At 37.1% G+C, this 25021-nt stretch overlaps 1 protein-coding gene across 3 annotated transcripts in view; it reads left to right on the top strand.

Annotated features, from left to right (window-relative positions):
• PHF14 (PHD finger protein 14) overlaps positions 1–23857 on the top strand; it is a 162319-nt gene extending 138462 nt beyond the window's left edge. For 2 of the 3 annotated variants that reach the window (XM_057404730.1, XM_057403056.1), the window contains one exon: positions 23676–23857. In XM_057404730.1, the coding sequence (XP_057260713.1) occupies positions 23676–23750 (75 nt within the window). In that variant the 3' untranslated portion in view covers positions 23751–23857. The remainder of the gene's footprint in view (positions 1–23675) is intronic. The other variant, XM_057403890.1, reaches the window with a different exon arrangement.
• The last annotated feature ends 1164 nt before the right edge of the window (positions 23858–25021 follow it).

The following is a 25021-nucleotide window of genomic DNA, read 5'->3' as shown; positions in this document are numbered from 1 at the left end:
GGTTAAAAGCACTGAATAAAAAAAAATGTTCCTTACCTCAACGACTTCTTTTTCTAGTATAAAACCAGACATTGTGGCTAAAAATAATATTAAAAAATCAAGTTGTATTATTCCTGTTTACTACATTTTGGCTATTGTTTGCACTTAATAGGAGAGGTTTTCTTCTTTTAAAAGGAAAGGATGATCGTAAGACTGATAATATTGTTTCAAATATTCAGAAATGTAACTGCTTTTTTCCTACAGTGTTTATTTTTCAGCAAATTATAATAGCCTCTACTTCTCTGCATCACATAATGGAATAAAGGAATTCCTAGTGTTATTAATTGCAAAACTTAAGCCAGAGAAGTATTTCACAAACAAACTGAGATAATGGAAGGCTGTTTGCATAACTGTTTTTCCAGAGTTAAAGCACATCATTAATAGACTTTATCAGATCAGACCAAGGATCTGTATCAAGCAGCTACATCATCTGTGTAGTCATGAAGTGAATGTCATCAGAAATCACTGGGCTTAAACACCAGCTCAATATGATAAAATAATTGCATTTTTAGTTCCACAATAACCTCAAATCCTGATATTAAAAAGTGGCAAATTTTTTTGCCCTTTGCTGTTCTAAGTGTGACACATGTAACGGTTATTCATCATTCCATAATGGATCATTTTTGTCAGAGCCTTGTGTCTCTTCTGTATACATAGAATAAATATTTATGTTTTCTCATTTTTCTGAACTAGAAGATACTGATAGAATAGGTTTGAAGTGTCAACTATAATTCATTGCCTGCAAAGAAAAGCTTTATACTGGTACTGTGTGAAAGGAAAAGAATATCTAAATCATTTCAGCAGCAAGCTTATAACCAAGATGATATCAGCATTTTCCTTCTTGAAAATATATCTGCCATAAATTAAGGGAGGTCTTCAGTATTTTATTAAAATGCTTCTGACAAGTTTAACCTCGTCTTCAGCAGGAATGTATCTATGAATACGAAAACCTTCTTTTAAAAAAGAAGTGAAGGTCAAGTGAAAGTTAAAACAAGCTTGTGGTAAACTTCAGACTAATTCAGCAAATAATTTGTGTGGAACACACTAACACATTAAGACATTTAGTATCAATCTAAAGCTACACATTTTATTGTTATAGCTTAATATATATTTAGCAGTTGCTGGTTTGTACAATAGTGATATAGTTTGCAAAAAGCCCATAAAATATGTGGTATATGTGAATGAACTCCTAATTTAGTTAAAATTAGCCTTACCAGTAAATGCAATAGAGGAGGTGCATGTCACAGCATATAATTATGTTTAAATGTACACATAGCAAAGTAATTGGGTTAATAAGAAAATAATTAGAATTCAAAAAATCTTTGTAATGAAGCATTTTATACACAAATACTATGGTTCAGTGTCTTAACAGATTTTCAGTTATGCTTCCAGCTTTAACAGGAAAGTGCAGGGAAGCGTTGGTACTATTTGTAATGAAGTAATGGCACAAGAGAAAAGTTGTGACAACCCCCTGCACCTATTTTGCAGAATAAATGGCTGTCCCTTTATTATTAAGACCATTTGATTTGAAGTACTTTACAGGATCATATGCTGCCGTTCTCTTAACAAGGGGAGAAATGTATCTGCTTCCTATTCAAGGGGTGAAGTTTCATGCTTTAATTGTGAGTGCTCCTTCCCCAGGCCCCAGCAGCAGCACCTCCTGCATTTACAGCCACTTGCTCTGTGACTTCAGTGGCAGCTGGAGAGTGCGCATCTTCTGAGAGAGGTGCTCTCCAAGGCACTTGGCCAGAGGAGATATTTCTGTTCTGGAGCCAGTCCCATACACAAAAGACCCAAAGCAGCTTTGGGACAGCTTTTTGCAAATAAGTAGAAAGCTGAAATGAAGTCTCAGTGTTTCTAATGTGTATGGGAAACTTGATAATTGTTTTCTGTAAAAAAACAGATATTAAAAGACAATGCAAGAATGACAAAAACACACAAGCAGTCCTTCATTTTGGAAGCAATTAGTATGTTAGAAAGGTCATTAATGTAAAGCTATGAATTTGTCCCTGCTAGTGACATAAGCTAAGTGATCTTGTGGTATTTGCTGATGTCAAATTGCATTAGCATCTTAGGCATGATAAGAATGTCATTAATGTGAACCAAAAATTAATTACTATGATAAGGCAATAAAACATGCTTAATACTGCATGATCAGTAGCTTGAAAGAAACTTGCCATTTCAGTTTTAATTCTTTCTTCAAGTATTTCCAGTTCCTACAGAGTCTGAATCTTTTCCTTTAGTCATAATTTACGAGTGGAATTTACAATTGAATGGGTACTCTGTAGGAAGAAGGTGTTAAGGGTGGCTCCATTTACTTGCCACTTGTCCTTGCCGTAATGTTTTTAATATATGTATTAAGGAATTGCTGCATTACCCTGTCCTAAAATCAATGCGGAAGATAAGGGTGATGAGTTATGTTCTGGGCATTTCTTCTAACTGTCCACCAAGTGCGTCTTTGGTAAGCAAATTGTCTAACTCAGAGCTCAAATGCACAAAAGATGAATCTGAGTCACGGTTGTTGAGATTAACAGCAGTTGGGTATCAAAATGCATAGAAATGAATGGATAAGCTTTGTTCATACTTCATTCAATCTTAGGTATCTTTTTTAAGCTTATGCTGTTTATGTACACTGAATTTTGGTCACCCACCTCAAGAGGCCTCAAAATAGCACAGGACTTAAACCCAAACAGCTGCCTACATGCTGGATGAAAACCTTCTTTAACTGGTAGGTTCCACTGCTTATTTGAGAGAAATAATGCAATCGATCACATTTATGTCGGTAAATTCTACACACTCAATTTATAAGCAACATCAGAGGGGAAAGATTGTTGTTTTCTCGACAGCACACAACCATTTATATTTGGTTTTGTCCTACAGATTCACTGGGTCCTTTTACCTTATGAAGAATATGAGTAAATTAATAGTCACACAGGCAGGAAGTCAATTGAACCATTCCATTTTCCACCACCATCCCCATGTAAGATTGAATTTTTTTTTTTTTTTAGGGTAGAAGCTTTTCTCTCAGTGTTGCTTTACTCAAAATGAAGACATTTGGTGTTGAAAATAAACCTTAACTTGGTGGACAGCACAGTTTGGAATCGATGAAACGCAGCATTTTGTTCAAAAAAAATAAGATCTGCCTGCATCTGTATGACTGTGCTTCTGGGAAACTATCTAGAGCTTTCAGTTGCATGCAATCAAATGCATCCTGAGAACTTAAGAGTTGACAACAGCCCATTGTTCTTTCATTTGAAATCTCTATTTCTGTTTCAGTGTAAGAGAGAGATTACATGGGGATATGTCTACATTGAAGTATGAGGTCATACTTGCTGGAAATCAGGTTGCTTACTTTAGGCTGGCAGATGTGTTTGGCTTTTGGCTAAGAAGAGGCACGCTAACAACTTTGCATTCACAGTGCGTCTTTCAAAGAATTGGCTTCTGATATACTGCCTAACAAGTTCATCAGACAAAAACTGTATTAGGCTAACAACACATATAGTTGCATATAGCAGAGGCTTTTCTGGCTCTGGAAAAGCCTCAGTATCTTCTGTTCCAAGGAAGTGGTTACATTAGATGAATAGATTTAATTAGAAGGCAGCTTTTCGTGCTTTGACGTGGAAGTACTGAGAAATACTTGGTTATCTTTATTCCTTCCTGAACCACGGGAGCTTGCCTATGCTGCAGAACAAATATGATGCCTTCATGGCAGATTGAACAGGCACACTGACTGGTGTGTCTTTCATATTTTCCAAACATACATCAATACTTCTGAGGCAAGCAAACTCCAGGTTCATATAATATGGTAAACTTTGATTGACTAGTGGTGACTTCTGAATTTCAACATGAGAACTCACATCTTCTCAGTGCTCCAGGAGGATCTTGCTTCCCATCTTCCAGCACCAAAAAAAACCTTCAGTAAGGAAGCCTGCCAGTAACGCAATAGTGCTCCTTTCATTAATAGTGTTCCATCTAGCTGTAAGTATATGGCTTAGAAATTCCATCAAGTCAGCCAGTCTTGCATTTGAAAGTGGTGTTTCAGTGGATATAGTCAGGAGGAATATACCTAGGGCTTTCTGAAATGCTAATTTCTTAGACCACATATGCTTGAGTGTGCCTCTCAGAGAGTGGCACATGAAAAAAAAAGTTAACTGAGGAATATCAACTGCTTGATTTTGCCGGGCTTCATACATCACTGGGTCATAAACATTAATGTAGAAAGTGAGAGAGTGATGCAGTAGTCAAGCTGTTGAAGAGATACAGCCTTTCATTTGTTTGGACAGGCATGGCATATTGTTGTCAGTTGACTCTTCTTGCTCTTTCCTGCCTTTGGTTATGAAATCATATGCTCTGAGGAAACAAAATTCAATTATGCATTTAGTATTTTTGGATTAGTAGGGAATATGCACCTGGCTTGATGAAAGCAGGATAGTTTCATTTATGAAAGCTAGAAAAATTATCTCAGTTGATATAAGTATGGTCACAACCTGCTGTATTCCTCAGAAAATCTGTAACACTTGAGACTAAAGCTGCTATTATCACTGTTATGATCTAAATCTTTTTTTCAGAGTGATAAAAGATTAATGCAAGTTAGAATCATAGAATCATAGAATAGTTTGGGTTGGAAAGGATGTTAAGTTCATCTAGTTCCAAACCCCCTGCCATGGACAGGGACTCCTCACTCTAGACCATGTCGCCCAAGGCTCCGTCCAGCCCGGTCTTGAACGCTGCCATGGATGAAGCGTTTACCACTTGTCTGGGCAACCCATTCCAGTTCCTCACACACTCACAGTAAAGAACTTCTTCCTTATATCCAACCTGAACTTCCCCTGTTTAAGTTTAAATGCGTTAACCCTCATCCTATTGCTACAGTACCTGATGAAGACTTCCTTTCCAGCATCCTTGTAGGCCCCCTTCAGATATTGCAAGGCTGCTAAGTTCTAAAATGTTTAAAAAACTTGTTTATGAAGGTGATGATAGAAATCTGTCACTGTGTACAAAAATGATATAGGAGCAATGGCTGGCATAGCAGTTTATTAGCAAATAGATTAATACAATGCAACTGGAGTTCTGCTGGTCCACTAAATTTTTTCAGATATGGACAATTCCTTTTGCATCAAAAGACTGGAAGCTTAACTTTCTAGGTATGGAAGAAAAATGAAATACTGGAATCAATACTGATTGGTTGCTGGAAAATGAGGATTAGTGGTTAGTGTGGATGCCCCATCCTTGGAAATGTTCAAGGCCAGGTTGGACGGGGCTTTGAGCAATGTGATCTAGTGGAGGGTGTCCCAGCACACGGCAGGGGGATTGGAAGTAGATGATCTTTAAGGTCCCTTCCAACACCACCCATTCCGTGATTCAGTCATGGACTAATACTCTTCCTAAAGGAGAGAATAAGGACTGAAGTGAGGCCACAGCTGTTAGTGGCTATGGAATAGGTAGCTGGACTGTCCTTTAAAAACAAACAAACAAAAAAGCTGAACACATAGAGTCAGTTTGAAAATTAGTTTCTGTGTTGTATCCTTTCATCTGAAATGTTTAATCTTTAGACTCCCAGTCATTCCTGGTGAGGTGGATAAAGTATATTGCTCAATGGAAAAAAACTGAAGTTAAACATTGCTTCATATATTCCCTATCAAAAAAACATGACTTCTGCTTAAAAGGTACTTATGACAGATGAATGAGTTGAAAATTTTATTTGTCAGTGAAATATTCTGTGCCGATGTCAGCCATTACAAAATGGACACCATAGGTAGTGGTCTTCTTGTTGGAACACATTGCCATAGTCCCCAGAGTGTTTCTAATTTTTTTTTTTTTTTTAGGGAGAAAGACTGGCATCTGTTTCAGTTATTCCTGTTGGATGCCCTTAAATATCAGATTACAGGAAAAAACTATGATTCAGAATTAAAAAAAAAAAAAGCAACAAAAAACAACAGAACAACTGCCAGATATCTCTTTTCTAGGAAAATCTCGGTCCCCACACCTTGAACATATTTACAAGTGGTAAGCTGTTATTTTTACTTTATCCTTGTACCAAGAGAAGATGTTCTTTTAAGTAAGTAGACAGAGAACAGCAACAAAGAAGAGCTTGTGTCTAAAGGAATGGATACCAACAAAATTTTAAGCGTTATCCTAAGGATCTTCAGAAACTTTCCTGCTTAAAAAGATGAGAATTTTGTGAAGTAAAGGGCGAAAGCTAGAAGGAAACAAGCCTGAAGATGGTGAAACATCTACCAAAGGGTAAAGTTCTGCAAATGTTGAGTAGGCAGCAAAAGGAAATAGTCTGTGGGAGGAAGGTGAGACAAGGAGGCACAAAAGCACAAAATGTAATCAGTTCTAAGTAAGGTTAAATTTGATGGCTTTGTGATGGCTTTTTTGATGCGGTGCGGTGCTTGAAGGTAGTTGACATAGTTTCAGATCCTTAGGACCTTAGTACAAAAGGTGTAAGAAAAGCAGAATAGAAGGACAGGACCTGGGGATGGGGAGTATCTGGAACTAGCAGATGTCCAGGGTGGGCACAGTTAAACTAACTGATAAGTAGAAGGACAGGATGATTGCTATGTCTGTAATGTTAATTAAGCTGGTTATGAAGATTGTTGGGAAAAGTAAACGACCCTTAAAGACCACCACATTTTGTATGCATGCCGGAAACCTTTTGGAAAATGACGTAATATGCCCAGTGACCATGTAAGGATGACCTGTATAGCAATTCGGGGACACACGTTAGGAGGAACTATCCCCCGTGTCACCCGCCGCTGCAATAAAGAATACCTGCTTGTCAACTTGAAACTCTGTTGGCAAGTTTGTTCCTGGAGTTTTCTCCGAATCAAAGGTGTTATGGTCTTAAGACACTTTATTTTCACCTGCTTTTGTCTAAAGCTATTAACTCAAAACAAGCAAATGGGCATGGAAAAAAATCCCTTTTGTTCTTTTATATAATGGATAAGACCTTGAAAAAATACATTTGGGACTTCACCCAAGGAGTAGGAAAGGGCTGTGTTGCGTTTAATGAAACTGTTCAGACAAAATAAAAATCTTAGGTCTCACCTCAGTCATTCAGGAAAAAAAGAATCACAAATGCAGCCTGTATTTTTACATAGGCCAGGAGTGCAAATCCTTTCATTTGATTCAGAGAAAACTCCAGGAACAAACTTGCCAACAGAGTTTCAAGTTGACAAGCAGGTATTCTTTATTGCAGCGGCGGGTGACACGGGGGATAGTTCCTCCTAACGTGTGTCCCCGAATTGCTACACAGGTCATCCTTGCATGGTCACTGAGCATATTACATCATTTTCCAAAAGGTTTCCGGCATGCATACAAAATGTGGTGGTCTTTAAGGGTCGTTTACTTTTCCCAACAAGCTCAATTAACATTACAGACATAGCAATCATCCTGGCCTTCTACTTACCAGTTAGTTTAACTGCTCTCATCCTGGACATCTGCTAATCCGGAATACTCCCTAGTAGATGCTTACATCAGCTTAATGGGTTTATTAACGCCTCAAGCATAGCAATCATCCTGTCCTTTTACTTCTCAGTTAGTTTATCTGTGCCCACCCTGGACATCTGCTAGTCCGGAATACTCCCCATCCCCAGGTCCTGTCCTTCTATTCTGCTTTTCTCACACCTTTTGTACTGAGGTCCTGAGGGCCTGAAACTATGTCAACTACCTTCAAGCACAGCAGTTATTTTCCATTACAAAGCCATCAAACTTAACATTACTTAGAACTGATTACATTTTGTACTTTTGTGCCTCCTTGTTTCACTTGTTTTGTGCGTTCTGCATATTTTAAGATGTAGGACTGTAATCCATTAGTTTATTGAAATCTGCTTTAATTTGGGTTTCTCCTACTTCTGCTCAAGGCAGGAGTTAAAGACAGAGACCTCTATGAACAGATACTGGTTTGACTAGGATGAAAATGTACGTGGCACTGAATATCGTTATGAGAATACCTTAATGGTATGCTTTCATCATGTTTAACTTGCTTAAAGAATGTTGGGCTTTTATTTTTTATTTAAATAACTGGTGAATCACACTGTGCTGACAGAAAATCTGACATCATATCCACAAGCAGCCTATGCAGCAACCTTGGGTTGCCTTTGTGTCATCAGTGGACCCAGAGTTTCTGCAAGGGAGACACAGTACTGCTTTTTTCTGGCCCTTCTCTGCTGAGATGCATGGATGGCAAGCCACTGGCATCCTCAGGTCTGCCTTTTCAGGACGTTGTCCAGGTTGCTACCTGTGGTTAATCAGTCTAAGAAAGACAAAAGTAAAAAAAAAATAAAAAATGTAGCAATGTTCATTAGGTAGGAAAGTATTGTTTCCTGTGGTAGGAAAATATGAATGAGGGTTTTCTGAATAGGCTGTTGGGTGGCTGCTTGAGTTATGCATGGGTGCTTTGGCCTTTAGAAAAGAGGAGATAATACCTGCTAATGAGGAAGCTCTTGCTGAATTGGGTGACTCATACACTTAAGGGGTACACCAGCAAAGTATCTAATGATGTAATAACCTACAAATCCAAGCTATTCAAATTGGGATAAGTGTTAGAATCAATTATTGTGGCTCTCAATAGAGTGCCTGTTCCTCTTCTTTTTCTCAGACTTAGCCTCTTACCTGCCTTGTTGAATCATGTCTCGATGTGTGATAATTATATCTTGTCATAACTAGTGCTGAACATTGGTTCCTGTGAAGCTATCTGTGAGTTAAACTTCTCAGTTAATGAGGAGCTGACTGTGTGGGATTGGATTACTGCCTGGATTAGCTTTCTAACACAGTTCATTTCCAGGCATCCTCTTTCGATATTTTCACTACACTTCAGTCTATATTAAGGTGGAAATTGGATTAAAAAAGACAAAGCATGAAGTCATTTGCTGAAGCAAACAGTGTTAGTGCCAAATTTTGTATAACAGGATGCTGCTGAAAGGGCTGTGGGTCTCTTCTAATCCATGGAGAACCCCTCTGCCTCTGGACTTCATTTCCAAATACAATGCACAGGGGGTACATAAACCCCTGTTAAGCAGTTCATTTTGTGCATTAATTTCTTGTTTGTTTGCAGTATTAAAAATGTTGTTTTCAGCCTGGAACAATCCCATTCATACAGAAATCGCTTTGTAAATTTAAATACTGTACCAGTGACAGCTCTGTTTAGAGCAAGTATTTTAACCTGTTGGGCAGTATCAGTAGCTGTCTTCCTGTAGTTAAAGTTTTAAATATATGAGAGAAAATTCTGCCTTTTATTTTTCTTAGTGCATAAAGATTTTCAAGGGTGTCCTGGGTTCAGCAGTAGCAGTCATTTTTTCTCCTTCTTAGTAGCTGGTGCAGTGCTGTGTTTTCGACTTTTGGCCTGGCAGCAGCACTGATAACACCAATGTTTTTAGTTGTTGCTCAGTAATGTTTACTCTGACCAAGGACTTTCTGAGTCTCATGCTCTGCCAGGGAAGTGGGGAAGCGGGGAGGAAGCAGAGACAGGACACCTGACCCAAACTGACCAAAGAGGTATTCCATACCACAGCACGTCATGCCCACTATATAAACTGGGGGCAGTTACCCGGAAGGGCTAGATCACTGCTCGGTTGGGCTGGGTATTGGTCAGCAGGTGGTGAGCGGTTGTATTCTCTTCCCTTGTTATTTCCCTTATCATTATTAGTATTGGTGGCAGCAGTAGTGGTTTGTGTTATACCTTAGTTACTGGACTGTTCTTATCTCAGCCCCTGGGAGTTAAATTCTTTTGATTCTTCTCCCCATCCCTCTGGGAGTCGGGGAAAAAAGGGGGCGGGGTGGGGGAGTGAGTGAACGGCTGCGGCTGCGTGGCTGACTGGGCTTAAACTGCGACAAAGAGGAAGAATTGGTTATATGTAGAGGAAATGCTCATGACATCTGAAAATGTTGTTTTCCTAGGGCAAATTATTGATGGTTTTGGATGAAGTGGAAATGTAAAACTTCCACTGTACATTGAATAAACAACAAAGTTTGAATTGCAAGCACTAGGCAGGACATAAACGATGCATTTTAAAAATCTAAAATTAGGAACTAAATATCCAAAAGTTTGTACACCCAAAGATGTAATTCTGGGCCACAACCTTAACAGTTATCATTGCATGATGCAAGACAGCCTAAGTATGAAAGTATATTCACGTGGAAAAAACTCATTGAACTCAAGCTGATCACTGCAGCTTTCACAAGGAGGATGTTGACTCCTCCACTTAAATGCTGTTAGGATATGGTCTTCCTTGGAGAGCAGGTACTTTTCCTTCTGAAAAAGAGATCTAGACACATCAGTTTCATTTGATCCCGCTGCTGATGTACTAGCGCTGACTCGGTAGTTACTTCCTGATTTCATTATGTTTTCAAAATTGACTCCATTCTCTTTTCATCATTCCAAACCATTCACCTTTTTTTATGCATTGCCTTCTTAGTTATCTCAAAACATCTTTTCAGTTAAATAATTTCCTGATGAAAAATAAATTTATATGAAGTAAAACTAGTTTTCATATGCTTTATGGCTTGCTGCATATTATACAATATCAAGTATCATAAAATTAATGTTATTAATGGTTGTTTATTTTTCCTAGAGACAAAAAATATGCATCAGAATTTAAAACCAGACAGTTTCTTGTGATTTCTGCACTCATTTTATGTCTTCTTTGCTGGTTTCAGAAAGAACAGGTGATGTTCTGCGCTAGAAAAGTTAATGCTTTTAAAGCCTTCTGTACTTTCTGAATGTAATAACAATGACAGCACTTAACACTTATATAAATCTTCTCATGCACAGAGCTCCATCCTGACATTGAAAGTATTATTATTCACATTTTACGGATAAGTTCTTTAATGTAGCAGCAAGTTCAATATCCACACCCTCCAGGACGAATTTGTATTATAGTAGGGGGACAAATGTCAGAGATTTTAGCTGAGAAATTCTTCATCTGAGTCTCAGACCTTGCTTTACTATGGACACATGCATTAGTTTTATCTTGGTTTCTGTTAGTGACCGTACTCTAGATTCTAAATCCTATTAAGTACCACTCCTCCATTTCTTCCTCTTCTCCAGTGACATTTTCCAGCTCACTGGTTTTCTCCACTTTCTCCACACTCTGTACTTCATACAGGGAGTTCTCACCTTGATCTGAACTCTTTCCTGCACAGAAGTACACCTCCGCAGACTGACTCTTCAAGGCCCAGTACTCTTTTGATAAAATACCTGCAATACCTGTCTTCTTATGTCTGTCCTGTATAGTCACTTTGTTTTATAAATAAATATAAAATATTACTGTGTGAAATAGTTTTAGATACATTTTAATGGTAATCACTTTTTAATCATTCTTCACTTATTAACCATACTTGGCACAAAAATGTGATTGAGATATATGCCCATTATCCTGACACATGTAGCTTTTATATTTTACTTGTTCTTTTCTTTCATCTTTTTTTCTTAACTGATTTTAGATTCTGCAATCTCAGACTCTTCAGATGTGTTTGTACAGTATGTGGTATGGTGTGACTTGGCCAACAGGGTTATTAATTAATATCATAGTTAAATATTGTAACTATATGTTAACTTTTATCAAATTGAGCGGCAAAAAGGCAGTAGAGACCTTGCTATACCTAGGTCTTAACAGGCATTACTTTTGAGGTTTTTGAATGGATAGAGAAAGAAACAGGTAGCACAATTTTTCATGTTTTGCTTTTTTGAGAACTTGCCTTCTGAAAGATTTTCTTGAATTTAAATTAATTAAATATACTTCAGTTCGCTTAAAAGTTGCAAATGATTAATACCAGTAACTGTAACTGATGTTAAGGAGATAGACAGCATTTGCTGTATTTTCTTCAGAGCCTTCATATTCTTAATAATCATATTTTAGAAGTATGTTGGTAGATTAGATAGTATAATTATGTGTTTCTTTCTAACTTTAAATGCTGATTTAAATGGCAGCACTACAGGCTTCTGTAGTTCTCTGTGTTGTGTTGCCTAAGGTACATCTTGATAAGAAGAAGCAGGCAAAATGAGTTGCATCAAATACTAGGTAGTATTTGCCACAGGAGAATATGAGCCTGTTTTTTCTATATTACTTTTTTTTACTACCTGTTCTGCTTTGAGAGTAAAGGGGACATGTGATGATTGTCTGAGTAAACAGAAAATAATGAAATAGTTACTAGCTGTTAATTCTTCGAATTGTGTTTCCTGGAGCTCCTGTATATGCAGAAAGAGAAAAGCCAGTGAGTAAAACCAGATAAATGGATTGCAACTAAGTAAAATGAATGAATATGTAAGCTTTTGCTTGATGTTGGTAGCTAATCCTGACAGTTAGGAGAGCAGCTGTTGTACAAGAGCAGAGAGCAGCAACTACTAAATATATTGCTGTTGGGCCATTGCTGACCCTAAGTAAGGTGCTGGGCAGAAACTCCTTAGAGGCAGCTGCCTGACAGCACTAGCCCTCTGAAAATAGCCTCAACTTCCTCTTAAATACCCATAATTTAAATGCTGTTCTTGATCCAGGGGCTGTTTACATTTTTTCCGTTCCAGAGAAGCCTTGCTCCACAGTATATTCCATACATAGCCCCAGTAAATAGTACTGTTCAGTTCAGTGATCAAATGAATTGAATGTAGTTGAATGTATACATACGATGCATGTATACATGTTCGCAAGTTGTGGCCCTTAATGGTTGCGTAGAATATTATGTCTTGGAAGCACTGTGATGTAACATAATGGGAGACAAAAAAACCTCCTCAGTGAGTAGATGTCTGAGGAATGGTGTTTAGTGAGCTTCAATAGGAGTTTCAATGAATGTTATTAAGTGGCTTCAGTGTTTTAAGGAAAAAGTAGATTAATATGATTTATTATGAGCTCTGTAATAAGCTTTTCTACCATAAATATGCAAAACACTAATTAGAGTCAAATTTCCCTTGCTTTGGGAATCTTTTAGAATATGGCTTTTCAGTAATTGAATCACATCGAAGTATTTTTTCTCCCACTTTTCTAACAAAATTATGTGTGATTTGTTGGAGGGTGGGCAGAGATGGGAAGCAAACTGTTGACAAACCAAAAGATGACTTTGATGTAGTATAGTGAAACAGGAACTTCTAAGTTTATCAGAAAGAAATGCACCATGAACCTGTAAGGAACCCTTTTAGTGGTAACTATCTGAACCAAGGTGAGGTCTGTCAATTAATTTGATTCTAAGTTTCTGAAAGGCAACTATTTCTTTTTCTTTTTTTTTTTAAAAAAAAAAAAAAGTGAACAGATATTGTTAGAGAAAAAGTTTTGGCAGGATATCAGAGTGTGTGTTTGAAGGCAGATACTGCTTTTACAGGGCAGGTTTTTGCAGAGTTCCTTTTGACAACAGTATTACCTTAAATGGTTAGACATTGCATTATCTCTGATGACACCTGAAGGAGTTTCATCAGATTCTGACATCACAAAATTACAGCTAAACAACATCACTCTCGTGACAAACTACCAAAACATCCCTTAGTATACCCACTGAATTGAATAACATTCGACTTCAGAACCTCACCTGGAAATGCAAAGATGACCGGAGGTTGAAGATAACTCATTCTACTGTTAAACCTAATACTTTTACTTTATTTTATTTTATTTTATTTTATTTTATTTTATTTTATTTTATTTTATTTTATTTTATTGTTTTGTTCATTTAGAAGCTGATCAGCTTGAAACTATTGAAACCTTGGTATACTTAATGTTACAATTTCAACACAAAATTGACTGTGTTTGTTACCAATACACCCTTGATGCTTCAAATACAGCTGAGTTGATCTGTTGTATGAAACAGGACAGTTCAGGCATCATTACAGGATCAGAACAGTAAGTGCTCTCTTCAAATACAGAAATAATCTAAAAATATAAACCCAAACAAATCTACAGGCCTTCTTTTGCTATCAAACCAACTGGATTCCAACTTCTGAAGCCTTAGATTTGTCTTTTCTTTCTTGTCTTGCTTGATTTCAGGTCCATAGTCAAATATTTGTGTTATATTGTCAAATTAAATGTATGTTTATACAGCTTGTAAAGAAGTATTTTTGACTTCTGGGTAGGTCTACAGTGCTGGTGTTAATTTAGATTAAACGAATGTAGGGAAGGTATAGGTTAGGTGTTCCATGAGAGACTGTACCTGCACCTGCGTTGTTAGCATGAAGATGAGGATCTGGTCCTCGTCTGGAATGCTTTTTGGGGGATTTTATTTAATGGATATTGAAATCACTGAAGCATCTGTCTAGTTGTAGTTGTTGGATTCTGAATTTCAATATCAGCATGTGTTTTGGGGGACCTACTGAAAGGAATTGTACGGGGTTTTTAAAAAAAGTCTCTTCTACCTCTGATTTCTTCATCAGTACCACGGGTTCTATTTGCTGTCGTAGTTTATCCCTTATCTAATTGTACAGCTTTGCCCATTTCTATCAGTTGTTTTTGCAACTTCATGGATTGTGACTGAGTATAAGCATTCAGGGCTGCAACAAATATAAACCATTTTTTACATTATTTATATCGTATTTTGAAAAATAGGTGGCTGAAATAAAGGCCTTTGCTGTATTGTTCAGACTCCTGTGTCTTCATATTAACTCTATTGAAAGTTCTGTCTTTTATTCCTAGAGTCTGGACAGAATTTCATGGCTGCACTCAGGTGAAATGTTCTGTTGAAATACGAACGAAAGGAGAAAAAAGCTTTCTGAGTTGTTAGCTGTCACATTATAGCAATATTTTCATTATTCCAAAGTTATTAAATTTAAAATACTGCAGTAGACTTTTTCTAATTAAATGTGTGTTTTCTTTTGTCATAAGGAAAGAAAAAACTTTGGTTATGCTTTTTACAGTAATTTAATTAAGCATTTCCTGTAAGTTCATTTCAGTATCTACATGGCTCACTAAAGTTGGAATTCAGTATAGAATGGTAGATTAATTGCCCTTTGTCTTAGATGAAATAAGAATCCTAAATATGCAGAGTCATGAAATTTAATTGTGTTCCTCAATTGCTTATTCAATGCTTTGGAAACCTGAATAAAAAAATACAGAAGAAGGGGGCCAAAGGTTGTTAAATGTAGTGACTAACACGGATTTTGAACTTTACTTAATGAACCGAGTGTTTATTACTGTGAAATAAACGCACCATTTAAAGAATTATGGTGGAAATGTAGAACATTAAAACTCTAATTAATTTTGGTCAAAAGCATGCAGTACACTCATTTTTCCTAAAACATTTTCATTATGGTCTAGATTTTCCCTGTTATTGAGATAAATTTATTCCTTTCATATGGTAGGGCTTTCTTTTTCTTGTAAAAAACGTGTACTTCAGTGATGTTTAGAGTGATGTCTTTTAGCTGCCTTCAACTGTAGACAGCATGTCTTGTCTGTAGCTTACAGAAGCATTTTTCTATAGCTCAGTTGTACCTGCTTTTCTATTTAATGTTGTTAATCATTGTGGAAATGAAGGATGTTGAGACCTCTTGATAAAAGGCTGTCTATAGCTAAACTTATTTGTGAAAACAGTTAAAGCATGATAAAAAATCTTCAGGTTTAGTAACGACCAGGATACATAGATAGCCTAACAATTGAGCAGTTAAAAATTATCCTCTTATTTGCTAGGTTTTTTTTTATTAAACAGTACTTAGAAGTTAAATTACTTAGAAGAGCTGTTAATTCCATATCACTGGCCTGATCACCTTTTGTTCTCATCTAGATTATTGTAAGAAGAACCCAACGTTTTGCTTCTTATAATTCAGTAAATATATAGTGTAAATATGGTGGGAGTGGAGCCATAAATATTTAAAATCATCTTGATAAGTTTAGAATACACTTTTCTAGGCTACGGAATATCATTCTGTAGTAGTATGAGTATATATAAAGTGGAACTTCCTGTTTTAATTTCCAATTCATAAAAATAATTATATTGACACATTAGTCAGAAATGCTATTTTAGTTTCCACATATATATTTATATATGCACAGATGTAAGTATTATATTTGAGTGACAAAATTGCCTTACAAAGGATCTAAATCAGGACAATGCCAGACTTGAAGGCTTGAAAAGTAAGGCAAGCGTACACTCTGAGATCGGAGTGGAAATTGAAGAAGCCCATCCCATACAGGCACAGTACAATCCCATTAAAAGTTGCTTTTCAACTATTTCCTAGTTGATGTTTCAGGTTTGTGATATCTACATTTTTATAGATGCAGTCTAAAGTTCATATAACTAAACCTTTTAAGACTCCAATTGTTAAAGAGGAAACAGTTTCCTCTGCTTTCTTCAAGGAGAACCAGCTGAACTTGAAAAACAATGGTTGAGTTTCAAGCACCACCTGCCCTGAAGAGCATCCCAACTGTTGTGGCAGTCAGCCAGAAGGGCCACTCAGTGGAATGGCTGCCTCCTTAAAAAGAGAGAAACAGATGGAAGATTTGAAATCTGGCATGAATTTCCACTTCTGTACTAAGCATTAAATGAAATTTTGACTCTAAGGGCTCTTGCAATGGTACATTTATCTGTATAATCAGAATTAGAAACAAGGAAACAAAAAATATAGAACACTGACAAACGTTTCAAAAAGACTTAAAGTTCTTGTACTAGTGCAAGTTAAAGGGGAAAGAGTTTGTGATAAACATGCAGCTGCTTGTAGCTTCTTCAGCTTTAGTATAAAAGTAATTCTCCCAGTCTTGCATTGCCACCTAGAGCACGATGCCATATACTGCATCGGTGAAGGAGACAACAGCTAAACGTTGCTCATTTTACTGAACAAAATGTGGTGGAGAGCTGCTTCCAGTTAATTGATGTCATGTTTACTTACATTATAATGGTTAGTTCATTCATAGCCTCCATTTTTTAACGTACCAGATCAGCAGAGATTTTCTTACAGGAATTTGGTGGGCTTTGACAGTAAGAATTAATGGAGATGAGCATTAAAAGGTACGACTGTCAGATTGCCAGTGGTCCCAGAGGGTGCATTTTCTTGATGGCTGCTTCAGAATACTTCATGAAGCAAATGTCAAACTTGTCAAGGCTGTCACTATGAAAATGATCCATGTAGCAAGGGTCTCTTTTTCAAAGGAGAAACAAACAGCTGCCTTATCACTTCAGAGCTACAGTGACAAAAACTGTCATCTATCACAAGAAATTTATATTTGCTTCTAATATCCATTGGTACAAAATTGTTCCAGTTGTACTCTGTATTTTTGCACCACTCTGTTATAAGGACTGTCAGTAATACGTTTGAAGAGATAGCATAGGCTTTGGAAGAAAAATAACTTTTAAATATTGGTGCTAGATGCTCATCTTTTGTTGATTTAACTGAGAGACTGATGTAATTCACATTTTTTTGCCTGATGGTCATTTCCCTCCAAATTTGGCCTATGACATTGGAAAGCTAGACTTCAACAATAAAAACCTCTCATAGTTTCTCAAGTCCCTTTTTCCTGGTATGTTTTTGAAGAGTATTAGAAGTATTTTTACTTACTTCCAACTGACGTTTTACTAGCTGGGATCTGTGAGGCAGGAGATGAAACACCACATGGACACCCTTGCTGAGGCTTAGCATGTTAGTCATATCACAGCTCTTTTGAGTTAAGGTACTTTGAAAAGTAATAGTGTTTGAATTTGGTCCTGAGTGGTTTTGAGATATTTCTAGAATATGTGATAGCATAAAGAACCCTTTCATAATTTCTCACTGTAATAAGATATTTTTGAATTCTGCATACTTTGTTATTATTCAGTTGTTCATTTACATCATACTGTAATGTATAGCTATTTATTAAGTTTAGAATATGGGTTACAGTTTGCAAAGCACACAACAGAAGGATTATTTAAGTATACCTTTGTAATGCAACTTTAGAAATTTGTGGTTTAATGCACAAATCTGTGAATTGTTGCATTTCTTAGCACAGTTAATTGCAGTGCGGTCTGTTCTACATACAGAGTAGTGTCAGATTCCTTGTAGAATTAAGAATTGACTAATTCACCATCATCTTCCAGATTTCATGTCATTAACTAATGGAATAAAAAGAAATTCTCAGACAGTCTGAACTGGGGAGGTGGAGATGGGGAAGGAGAATAGAAAAGTGCACCAAAACACCTATTTCTAGGCACTTTTTAACTACAGAGTTACCTTTCTATGTCAGACCTGTTATTCTCTGCTTGGATCATCATTTGTAGTTGACCTTAAATACTCTTTCAAAGGGGATGAAGTTATATTATAGTCTCCCTCAAATGTTAGATCAAAATTTTCAGAAATAGGACCTTAAAAGTCAGCTTCTTACCTTTAGTTCTTGGCACCTTGAGGTGTCTAAATATTGAAGTATTCCTATTAACCTCAGCAAAGCTATTGAATGCTCAATAATAATAATCCTCAACACTTACCTAAGTAGCACACTGTAGGGTCTCAGTTACAAGTTCATGGCCCTGTTCTGTTACTGTGACCCATAAATGCTCAGCTACCAAGTGTAGACTAATTAATTTGGAGGAGAGATGTCACTAGGACATTTGAGAGCATCCAAAGGACCGTTTAATCCAATTCCCAGGGAAAGGAAGGGATGCACTATGGAAAGAAAAAAGCTGATGTAGAAGGTCTTTCAGTCTATCAGCATCATCAAGATTCTGATGAGGTGTTCAGTCATTAATGGTTTAAGGAGCTCCTGACTGTCTTGTTCGGAAACACCCTGAATGATCAAGCAGCCTTTTTTCCAATCTGATTTGCCTATCCCACATTGCCTGCTCACTAGCCTTCAGGCAACCATCCTAGGAGAAGGACAACTCTAACTTCAAACCTGGGCAGATGGAGCTCGTTTAGCCCTGTAAGGCCATCCATCAAAGAGAAGGACACTCTAACCAAACCTACGACCTGAGGACTTTGCTGTCACAGTCCAAGCTCTCTAGGCCCTGGCAGATAAACCTCAGGTGTAAAGGGTGGGGCCAGCTCTGCACATGCTGTGCCTCACCTAAAAAATCCACTGCGCAGGCCTGAAGGGTTTACTCACACTTGCAAAGCCCTGTAGCGACAGGTGAGGGATGAAACAGCACGTGATGAGGTGCACTGGAAGTCGCAGACCCAGCCCTGCATGCAGGCGGTTCAGGACATTGGTCGCTCGAGATTGACCAAGGAGATGACAGTCTTGTTCGGCAGCATCCTGAATGACCAAGCAGCCTTTTGTCCAACCGGATTTGCCTATCCCACATTGCCCTTTTAGTCCTCATCACTCCTGTAGTAAGCGTGGGTAAAGCCCTTCCCAAATCTTCGTTAGTGAAGCCAATCAATCAAGGAGCTCCTGAGCTGACATTTCAGTTCAGGGTTTTGAGTTTAACAGCGCTTTATAAAGCCCTTTGTCCTTTTCTTTATCACTTACGTTTTGTATTTGGGTTGTTTTTAAATCTGAAAGAATGACAAATTCAGACTTGTAAACTTAATTTATTTCAACTGCATATACTCCAATACTGCATAGTATTAGAGTATATGATTGTCTGTAGTCAGGAAAGATACTAAGGGATGTTTGACTTTTGACATCCGCTATCAAAAACTACTTTAATAATTGAACATTTTAACACCGAAGTGATTGTTCTCTGTTTCAGGCACTAGACAGTAGAGTCATAGGTGGCTGAGAGAAAAAAAAAAGAGAGATGTGAGGCATTAATAGAAATAATGTGAACTGAAATTCTGTGAAACAGAAACTGGAATTCAGTATTTCATTTGCTTTGTAGCCACAGATAAACGTTATACACTGCCATCATGGACTGGTTTTTAGCAGATAACATGAAAAGAAAAGGTTTTTCTTTGTTATCTGACAGTATTAGAAGCATTAGAATCATGACAATGCTAGGTGGTAGTTACTAAAAAAAAATAATATATGTTTAATCAGCAGCCTGTTCATATAATATCATAGAGTCATAGAATAGTTAGGGTTGAAAGGGACCTTAAAGATCATCCAATTCCAATCCCCTTCCCATGGGCAAGGACACCGCTGACTAGATCCTGTTGCTCAAAGCCCTGTCCAACCTGGCCTTGAACGATTTCAGGGATGAGGCATTCCCAACTTCTCTGGACAACCTGTGCCAGTGCCTCAGCACCCTCAGAGTAAACAGTTTCTTTCTAATGTGTAATCTAAATTTTCCCTCTTTCAGCTTAAAGCCATTGCCCTTTGTTCTATCACTTCACGCTTTTGTAAAAAGTCCCTCTCCAGATTTCTTATAGACTCCCCTAGGTACTGAAAGGCTGCTATAAGGTCTCCCTGCAGACTTCTCCAGGCTGAAAAAGCCCAGCTCTCTCAAGCCTGTCTCCATAGGAGAGATGCTCCAGCCCTCTGAGCATTTTCATGGTCCTCCTCTGGACTCACTCCAGCAGGTTCGCATCCTTCTTATGTCAGGAGCCCCAGAGCTGCATGCCATACTGCAGGTGCGGTCTTATAACATTGGAGTAGAGGGGGAGAATCACCTCCCTCAACCTGCTGGCCACACTTCTTTTGATGCAGCCCAGGATACGGTTGGCTTTCCAGGCTGTGAACATGCACTGCCAGTCATGTTTGGCTTCTCATCCACTAACAGCCTTGAGTCTTTTTCTCAGAGCCTAATTTCTTAATAATTAAGCTATATAGGCTATTTAGCTGAAAATTCAAACATCATTAATGACATTAAAGCCAATTCAGTATTCTGTGTGCAATCTTTGGGATGCCTCTTGGGCTATTAATAGAAAAGATAAAACATTTCATAGAAATTTTCCATTGTCAGCAAAGTGAAAGAGTAGTGAGTCTTTACATCCTGGAGTATGGTTAATGTGTATGCTCAAAATTGCCAGTTGAAATTTTTCCCAGCAATACTGGCAGGGATGCTGCTCTTACAATTTATAGGAGTTCATGTCTCATGATAAGTTTTGAGTCCTTAGTAAGCTTGCCATTCTCAGGACAATGCTGTCACTTCTTTTCTGGCAGAAAGCTGCATGATTGCCAGTACTGGTAGATCATACTTTCCAGTGTCTGTTTTGCACAGTAGTCACCCACATTCAGAGAGACTAAACTTAGGTTTCTGTATCAAAATGAAATAGGACTTTCTGTTCTTGGAAAACAGAAATGGAATATATGTGCCCCTACAAAATTAAGATGTCCTCTGTGGAGCATAATTCAATACAACAGTATTCAGAGAGCTTTTGTGCATAAAAATATGTAAAATTCGAAAAAATAAACAACAACAAAATACCAGTCAGGGGCCTGGATGATTGTGTGTAGGAATCTGCCCATGTAAATTCAATTTATAATCTGCAGGTAGTTTATACCTGTTTGAATATGTTTCACCTAGTTGAAGCAACAGCAGATGAACAAAGGCAAGGGTATTGGTTCTGAAAAATATCCAGAGTGGATGCTTCTATCTTGAGTATTCACACAGAGCAAATCCTGGACTTGCTGTAGCCACTCAGCCATTATTTCTGCATCTCAGAAAACACTGATCATTGCAGCTGCTGCTGTAACCTAGGAAATCTGACAGAGAGCAAGCATGACCGTATGAGCACAGCATTAAAACATTTCAAGTTTACACAAAGCCAGAAGATTCTGTTACAAAGCTCTTTCACTGGATAAAACCTTTTTGTCCACAAAAAATAGACTCAGGAAGCTGATATTCAGTATTGAGCCTAATATCCTTTCACCCTCTTGTAATCCTCTGTGAAGGTATGGCCCTGTAGTCTTTGAAATTTGTGCATACTCCCTCTATTAGGAGGGGAAACCCTACACAATATATCAAGTGTGCTGGGAAAAGAATGACTGTGTAGGGTTAAGAGGGAATAAAAGGACGTTGGAATAGTGGCAGGTTGTGTGCTAGGGAGGTGGATAAGTTGGTGCTGAGGTCATAGGGATACAACTTTTGTGGGTGAGGACCTTCTGAAACATGCAAATTTGCTGTTCTTTCATTAACAAGTCCTTCATGAAAGAACCTGGCTGTTTTTCGATACCAGCCAAAAGTTCCTGTTGGTAACTTTTTTATTCAGTGATATTCTTTGTTGTGTACATCTTGGCCTAGTTACACATTGTTCCTTTGCTGTTTCCCATTCTGCCTTGGCTTTTACTTCTTGAGAAGTTTGACCTTGAAGTATGTTCACTATACATGAAACTCTCTTCCATATATGCTACACTTCTAATTTCAATGAATCAACAGTCTTTGGTTTCTCACACATGCACAGATGTGTTCCCTCACCTGAAATAAAAGAGCCACAAGGCTCACTACATCTTTTAAAGGCAATTGAAGAGATGTTTTGGAGTGTATGTTTCTTTAATAGAACAGCTAGCTTTTCTATGCTATTTTAGCATTGTGTAACATAAGAGACCACATTTTTTTAATGAGTTTTTCCATTGCTATTCTGTTTTATGCTGCCCATGTAGTCTTCCTATGTTTTGTACCTATAAATATTTTTTATAATTATCCTTACAAAACACCCTTTGGTGGTGAAAGGAGGGCTAGGATGCAAAAAGATAGTTATTTTCCTAGAAGAATGAAGGTGCTCTTTTAAAACAGGAAACTGCACCTTGGGTTTCCGAGTCCCACCTAATATCCCTGACATTTCCTTTCTCTCAGCTGTTGACTTTGATGACTTGTGGTATTAGCAGCAGCCAGGATGCTTCTTCATTCCAAAATGTCTGTTAATTTCTTCTTTGTAGTTTTGGAATGAGAAAGATTCTTTGTATATTGAATTAAAATGCCGACAGGAAAACTGGCCATACTTTGAATTGTGATAAGGGCTGTTCATGATGCGATAGGTTGCAAGTTGCCTTATAAAAGTTTTCTCAGTCTTTCATAATTTATGCTTTGGAGGTCAAAATTCTGTGTTGGACACAAAACAGTATCCATTCCTATAGAAACGGCATTATGATGTCACTTCATTTTTTTCAGCAAAATTCAGAGGAACCTGTAGTGAGTTATGAGCCCTACTCGTGGAGCTGAAGCTGTAGAATATTGTAAGCATGCTGCTGCCTGACATGCTCATGTTTCCTATTTTAGACCTGACTGATCTTCAGATAACATATGGTGGTACAAGTAATTGGAGAATTGGCAGGCCTGTCAAGAAAATATGCTAGATGGGACAAAAATACGATGCTGCAGCACATAAAGTGTCTCTGGAGTTAAATTTATTGTCTTTTATCAAATGGTGAAGTAAACGTATCTGGTCTCAAAAAAAAAAAAACAACAACAAAAGAAACATTTTTCAATGGCAGATGCTTTTCAAAAGTAATTTTTAGAACAATGATGAAAGTTCTTGCATTTGAAAGTAATTTAGTAGAAACCTGTGGTCAAGAACAAAGGGAGGGTGTATGATGCTGCCTGCAGCAGATGTTTGACTATTTTGTCATCCATGTATGGTTTAGTAATTTCTTTATGTAATCATCAGTAAATTGATCAGTGAAATATTTACTCATTAAATTATTCTTCTACTATAAATGTAGGTGATAAGTTTTGTTTATATTTCTTATCTTTTTAATTTTAACTCCAAAACAAAATCAAATACTTGAATAAATGACTCTTTTTTTTGCTTTTTTTTAATGCCTGGTGGTCAGGCAAAGGATGGCAAAAATCTGTACAAAATTGTATGCATACGCATAAGTACAAAAAGTGTACTTCTTCAATAAGTTCATTAATATTCAGGTTTTCATTTTCTTTTACAGGAAGATGAAAATGAAGCTGGGGCAGAAAATCCATCTCAGGAGCTGAATTTGGAACAGAAAAAATCAAAAAAATAGGAGATTGCTGTCTTGTTTGAAATATTTGCAAGTTGTGTAACAGTGATTATAGTTTCTCATTGTAAAATTAACAAAAAAAGTTCTCAATAAAGTCATTGAAAATTAAATTCATGCTGCACTGGGGAATTAATTAAGTAGCTCCTGGTGATATTCTTGATTGCATTAGAAGCTGAATTATCAGAACTGAGCACCATATCAATAAAATTCGAAAAGCTTTTTGAGCACGGTATAGAAAGCTGATGGGTTATTCATCACTAATAGCGTTTACTACTCAAAGGGGTCAGTTTTTTTCTTTTGTACTCTACAAAGCAATTTTATCCTTAAAGGATAGTTATAACTCAGATGTATTTTGGTATTTCTGAGCAAGAGCTTTGATTCTTATAAGTTAGCTAAATATGTTCTACTAAACGAGTTGTGAAATTTCTTCTGATCAGCGATTAGAATAAATGTTGCTGAGGACTTGGTGGAGGCAAGGGTTTTTCTGGTATGTACAGTATGTTTACATAAGTAGTTGGCTTTACATGCTTGTATCTTGTGATTTTTAATTGGTTTCCTGTTGTATAATAATTTTCTTTCATGTAAACCTTTTCTGTTGTCATGTGATCATTGTCTTTTAATGAATGTCAGCCTTTGGTCTTGATTAGGCCATCCTACCCAGGTCTAATTCCTTCCTTCGATATTTCCATTTTACCAGACTGAGTAGTGAAAATCTATAATAAAAAAAAATTTTTCTTCCTATGCTCATCGTTTTGATTTCCAGTTTACCTCTGATGTTAGCCTGTGCACATCAATAAATGGGAAGGTTACTTCGAGAAACTCAGATGTAGATTTACAGCCTGATAGTTCCACAGGTTGCAGTGAAGAAACCAAAAATATACTGATTCTGTTTTAGGATTAGAGCAACACTCACTGAAGTCCCTTGAGTGAAATTTATCTTGCTCTAAGAGAAATGAATCGTCTTCAATTTAAAAAGTTCACCTCTTTTCACACTCTTTTATATTTTTACTGTTATTCTGTATATTGAGTGTTAAATCAGGTTGTAAATAGTATTCATCTTCAATTTTATCCTGTCTGAATAAACTATAGTTTAAGATATTTTAAAAACAACATGCCTGTTCTGAAGCATTATCTTTTATAAATTCTTTTCTGGTTCATGAAGTTCAAATGTGTGTAGCTCATGGACAAATTTCAATCACAATTACTCTACAGGAGTTTAATAACACTAGATCTCATTTTAACAAATGCAACTATCATGTAAATTAGCATATAAA

This window comes from Pezoporus wallicus, unplaced genomic scaffold, assembly GCF_028554395.1.
Source record: "Pezoporus wallicus isolate ANWC-B61680 ecotype Strahan unplaced genomic scaffold, APGP_CSIRO_Pwel_v1 contig_7099, whole genome shotgun sequence".
NCBI lineage: Eukaryota > Metazoa > Chordata > Aves > Psittaciformes > Psittacidae > Pezoporus > Pezoporus wallicus.
This window is presented reverse-complemented; position numbering and strand designations above follow the sequence as displayed.